Raw genomic sequence first — 5717 nt, 5'->3', positions numbered from 1 at the left:
CAGATATTAATAGTTAAAGAAAAGAATCTTTTGTTAACTTAAAAAATTAATAAATTTTCCTTATTAATTGTAAGAACTAAATTGTGTAAAGATTTCTCAAACATAGTTTTGAGCTTTTGAAGGAATGAAATTAACTGAATTAATGCAATTTGGTCAAATAATTAAATGAGCAAATACTTGTTAAATGTGTGGATTTGTCTCGTGGTTGAAAAATTGGCGCAACAAAATGTTCTATAGTAACTAAAAATTAAAAAGATAACAAAAAACTAATTACACGTGTCATAATATGATAAGATAGATTTTTAAGATGAGAAAAAAAAAAAGATAAAATTCAAAACAACACTGAGTGAGAACTATTTATGTTTCAAACTCCTTCTTCATCACTGAGCGAGTCAGAGATAGACACTGACTCAGTGAATGGTTTCTGTTTTCTATCTAAAAACACGCCGAGTCAAACGAGTCACAGTTAGCGAGCTGAGTTGAACCAGGTGCTTGCTTCTTCACTCTTTCTGCATTGTGTTGTTTTTTGCATTATGGGCATTCCAAAGTTCGAGTCTTTTCTTCTTCTTCGTCGTTTCAATGTCCATTTCTTACGGTTTCATCATCTGGGGTAGCATCAAATGATCGAATTTTCGATAAAAGAATCGTGGGGTTTCGAGGTTTTTCAGTTTTTCCTTTTGGTTCTTTTGATCATCTTGATATGTTAGCTTTTGTTTTAGCTCGAGAATTCGAATTCAAAATCAGATTTTTGAAAAAAAGAAGACTTAAGACGTGTGTTTTTTTTTTCAATTTATTTTTGGATTAATCTAAGATGCATAGATTGATAGATATCGACCCCTTTTATCTTTCAATTTATGCGTTAAAACTTAAAAGTGGTATTCACAATTTTTTCAGCTAAATTATTCTTATATATATAGTTTGAATTTTTCAGCTAGAGTGGTATTCAGTTATTCACAATTTATGCCGTGATCTAATTAGATTTATGCATTTAAATACGTTTTTTTAGATTAAGTCTTAGTAATCGATTTAAAAATTAATTATTTTTATTAATGTGAGGATACATAATTGGTTTTTTATGTAAAATGGTTCTATCCTGAAAATTAAATTATATTTATATATATGAGACAGAGACTACTAAGATATGCATGATCCGAATATCATATAGAATTAAATAAGTGGCTTTTTGACATGTTGTCCCTATGTGATGTTCAAATAACAGGATAGCATAGGTTGTTACTATCTCTTGCAGTGATTGTTTTTAATGTAATTTTTAGTTAGCTTGGGGAATTCAAACTTGAAAATTCATTTTTGTTGTTTTATTCTATGGCTTTTCTAATGTACACAAGCTCTTTGTGTAGGTGATATCTAAGAAGAGATTATCAAAGGAGAAGATGAGTGAAATTATGAAGAATCAAGGTTCACAATGGTGGTGGCTTGACACACACACCATCACTAGAAGATCTCAATGGCTTCAATCCACACTCAATGGTTAATTCACTATTATTCTTAATAGTTAATACCCTCTTTGTTTGTATCTAGACATAGTGATTCAAGATTTCTTAGATTTTCATGATGGTAGATAAATTGGAGCGGAATGAGTAATTTGGTATATGAATTTCTTGTGTGTTTTGTTTACTTAATTAACATATGGGGAGAGTTTGTTTTTATGAAAAATGGATTTTCTTTCTGTATATCTATTTAATTGCTACCATTATTGGTGATTGGAATAGCTAATTATGTGAACTCAACCTATATTTTCAAACATAACTAAAAGACATAAAATTTGAATCACTATGGTCCACCAATAATTTTCTGACCCTTATTCCTCTGTTTTCTTTGATCTGTTACTGTTACTTTTTTATACATATTTGTATAAAAATATATTGATCTAAATGAATCAGGGAAGTAGATTGCTAAAGTTTTGGTCCCAGATGCATCTACCTATATGTTATTATTTCATGATTGTTACTTTTCAAGTTAATATTCTCATTTTTCTTCTAGAATCCACTTTTCAGTTTGATATGTATGGTGTCTATGCTTTTTAATTTTGAGAGGTAAAAGGAAAGAAAATGAATTGATGTGTTTGTTTTCTTTAATGGCAGAACTGAACAAGAAGACACAGGCAATGCTCAAATTAATTGAACAAGATGCAGATTCATTCGCGCAACGCGCAGAGATGTATTACAAGAAGAGGCCAGAGCTTTTAAGCCTTGTTGAAGATTTCTATAAGACACATCGCTTGTTAGCCGAGCGGTACGATCAGATCAGGCCGGACACTGGAGCTCGGCCACTGAAGGTTGGAGGGTCGCCTTTTGCTTCTCCAAGTTGTAAATTACAGAAGGCAGTAAGTTTTGCAGATAGTGGTTATGATGATAGCAATTCTGAGAGTTGTGATGTAGAGGACGAGTTTATTGAATCCGAAGTTGATGATCCTGAGCACGAGGACGATGTTCGTTCTGTGGCGTCAAGCGATAAAGTGATGATGAAGATAAAGAAAGAAATTCAGAACAAGGGTGATAAGAATCAAATCAAGAAGAAAGATTTCATTTGTGAAGAAATTGTGATGTTGAAGGAAGAAATCGAAAGACTCAAGGAAGAGAATAAAGCACAGAAGGATCAAATTAGACAGAAAGATATAATCTGTGGTGAAGTAATGATGTTGAGGAAAGAAAACGAAAGATTCAGAGAAGAGAATCGAGTGCAGAAGGAAGAACTAAAGCAGAAAGGTAACTTGGTGTGCAAGGAAAAGATTGAGAGACTTGAAGAAGAGAATAGAGAACTTGTGGAGAAGCTTAAGCTGAAAGTTCCTGCCTGTGTTGAATTGATAGAGTTGAGAAAAGAAAATAGAAAACTAAAAGAAGAGAATAGAGCAAAGGAGGATCAAATCAACCAGAAAGATTCCGTTTGTGCTGAAATAACGGTGTTGAGGAAAGAAATACAAATTCTCAGAGAAGAGAATAGAGCAAAGGAAGATCAACTGAAGCAGAAAGATAGCTTTCTTGACGAACTAGTGGTGTTGGGGAAAGGATTTGGAAAAGAGAATCGGTTGTTGAAGGAAAAACTCGAGCTGAAAGATGCTATGTGTGATGAAGTTATGGTGTTGAGGAAAGAAATAGAAAGACTCAGAGAAGATAATAGAGAAAAGGAGGATCAACTCGAGCAGAAAAGTAACATTTGTGATGAAGTAATGGTTTTGCAGAAAGAAATTGAAGGGCTCAGAGAAGAGAATAGAACAAAACAGGATCAGCTGAAGTACAAAGATGCAATTTGTATCAAAATAATGTCTTTGAGTGAAGAAACAGAGAAACTCAGAGTAGAGAACATAGCTCTGAAGGATCTGCTAAAGAAGAAAGATAACATCTATGATGAAGTATCAGTGATGCTGAGGGAAGAAATTGAAGAACTTCAAATAGAGAATAAGACACAAAAGGCTCATTTAAAGCAGAAAGATGAAGAGAAGATGGGAGTGATTAGGCACCTAAGTTTAGCAATAGATTTGCTTAAGCAAGAGAATGTGAAGATGAGAAGCTTCATTTCCAAGGAACTTGAAAAGAAATGGAACAACCCTTTTAATAAATTGTTCAATAGAGCCTCTAAGAATCAAACTAGTGTTATGCCAATTTAGATCTGGTTCAAAAAAAGTTAGTAGAGATCTTACAAAGATGTCTATATATTATAAGATTGGGATTTACCCAAGTAGCATAGAAATATGATAATAGAATACAATATCATCCTAGTATAGTATCTTATATAATTAAACTATTTATATTTTTAGTAAGATATTTTATATTTTTATTCCTTTGTCTCATATTTTCTTCATTATTATAATGCACTCCACTCAATGTACCTAATCTCTCTTTATCTTGCCTCAATTGTTCTTTTTCTTCTGTTTCTTAGTGCAAAGTGAACATAAAGCTGAGTCATTAAAAGGTTCTTTCTGCTAAATCAAAGTTATTTGTGGCCCTAATGCCATAGTGCAAGGAATCTATAGTTTAAAAGCAATTGAAGAATATTCCTGAATTTACTTAATTCTACATATTTTAAAAGAAATTGAAAAAAAAATGTAACATTAATGATGATGATATGATGATAGTAATGTTCAATATAATAATATAAAAAGATGTGACATACACTAACAAAAATTAAAGCTTTGAATAATACAAGCTTTCTAGCTATTACAACATATATGCTGAGTAACATCTGAACTGATATAATAAATAAAACCAAGAAAAAAAAATTATCCTCAATTGTTATTTTCTTTTTACATTACAATCACTCAGAATATCAGACTGACACACTTAAAATGTTTAAAAGTCCTCTCTCCATTTTATAGCCAATAAGTCATTTTAACTTTTTTGATAGGTAAACAAAAATTAATGTCTAGATATAAAATGTATTTAAATACATTAATTTATGAACATATCAGAACAATTAAAATGACTTAAATAGTGTTTAGTTTTAAGATAAGACACAAATACATTATTTTTTTTTAATATTTTTCTCTCTAAATTTGTGTCTTGTCTTTAAAACCAAACACAACATTATCAAAACAAAATGGAGTATAAAACTTTTGAAACATTATTACAGCAGCAAGAAAGAACATAATCTAAGAACACCAAAATCTATGACTTTTTAACTCACATGTCTTGAAAATGGAGTATGCAAAATACCAACAAGGCCAAATGTAATAGAATTGAAGATAGTTGATCTTGAGATGCAGCAATGGAAGAAGGAGCCAGAGCTGGCATAGACTCAGAAGGTGGAAAAGCCATAACAGATCCTCCAGGACTTGTAATGGAATCAGGGTTTGGAGGACTTGGACTTGAAGGAATTGTAGGCAATGAAGATTCTGAAGGAGTGAAAGCAGCACTTCCTGGTGTTGGAAACAAAGGTTCAATATCTGGTGAAAGTGTTGGAGACACCATAGGAGAAGAAGAAGAGGAAGAAGAAGAAGAAGAAGAAGGAGAATCAACACTTGGTAACACTGTTGGTGCTGCTGAAATTGTTGAAACATGCATGGTTTTGTGTGAGGCTAATAATGTAAAATTGCATGATGCAATTAATAAGGCTATGAAGAAGATTAAGAATGAACAAAAGGAAGCCATAAATGATGTAGAATCAATTGCCTTATGATGAATGAATGAATGAATTAAAGTCTCTAATAAATGTTTGTGTCTTAAAAAGAGAGAAGAAAAGAAGAAGAAAAAGGGAAGTGATTTATGATTGAAAGAAGAAGAAGAAAGGTTTTTTAAAAAAGGGTTGTGTCTAAAAAACAAAGAAGTGGTGGTGGGATCCAATTTGAGTTGGTGGCATTTGGTGATTGGAAACTTTTTTTTTTCAATCTTACAGCTGCAAACTTTGTGAATGCTAAGTGACAAAGTTGATCAGTAATTGAAAATGTGGAGCACATGAATAGTTTATGGTAGGTTGCACTTTGGATAAAAATAAATAATTAAATAAATAAGGACCAAAAAGTTTCTTGGTTACTATACACTGAACTCTGAAGGATTGAAGTGGCAATAAATAAAGTAGGCACTATATAGATTATATAGAATAGAAATTCTTAGGCATGAAGCATATATCACTTTTGCTTATTGTGAAGTTTACAACTTTACCCCCTGAATATTCAAATAATGCAATCCTTTTATTTATTTATTTAATTTTACAAGCCCTCCTAGAGGGGAAAAAAACAGCCAACTTCAGTTAAATAATAATTA

General features: G+C 31.7%; 2 protein-coding genes across 3 annotated transcripts; one reads left to right on the top strand and one right to left on the bottom strand.

Moving 5' to 3' along the window:
* Positions 1 to 397: 397 nt before the first annotated feature.
* On the top strand, positions 398 to 3808 carry LOC130961956 (protein NETWORKED 4B). Of its 2 annotated transcripts, none has more exons than XM_057888009.1 (3): positions 398 to 488; positions 1359 to 1488; positions 2103 to 3807. In XM_057888009.1, exons 2-3 carry the CDS (start codon positions 1392 to 1394, stop codon positions 3623 to 3625), a joined length of 1620 nt encoding a protein of 539 aa, XP_057743992.1. In that variant the 5' UTR covers positions 398 to 488; positions 1359 to 1391; the 3' UTR covers positions 3626 to 3807. The 2 variants fall into 2 exon arrangements, with proteins under 2 accessions (XP_057743992.1, XP_057743993.1); XM_057888010.1 differs by lacking the exon at positions 398 to 488 and adding an exon at positions 1188 to 1229 and having other exon boundaries at positions 2103 to 3808.
* Positions 3809 to 4128: 320 nt separating this feature from the next.
* LOC130962041 (classical arabinogalactan protein 26) lies at positions 4129 to 5207 on the bottom strand. The gene has a single exon (XM_057888127.1). The coding sequence runs from the start codon at positions 5103 to 5105 to the stop codon at positions 4638 to 4640; it is 468 nt and encodes a 155-aa protein (XP_057744110.1). The 5' UTR covers positions 5106 to 5207; the 3' UTR covers positions 4129 to 4637.
* Positions 5208 to 5717: the final 510 nt, after the last annotated feature.

This window comes from Arachis stenosperma, chromosome 2 (assembly GCF_014773155.1).
Source record: "Arachis stenosperma cultivar V10309 chromosome 2, arast.V10309.gnm1.PFL2, whole genome shotgun sequence".
NCBI classification, from domain to species: domain Eukaryota; kingdom Viridiplantae; phylum Streptophyta; class Magnoliopsida; order Fabales; family Fabaceae; genus Arachis; species Arachis stenosperma.
The sequence above is the reverse complement of the archived record's forward strand: the minus strand, read 5'-3'. Positions and strand labels throughout refer to the sequence as shown.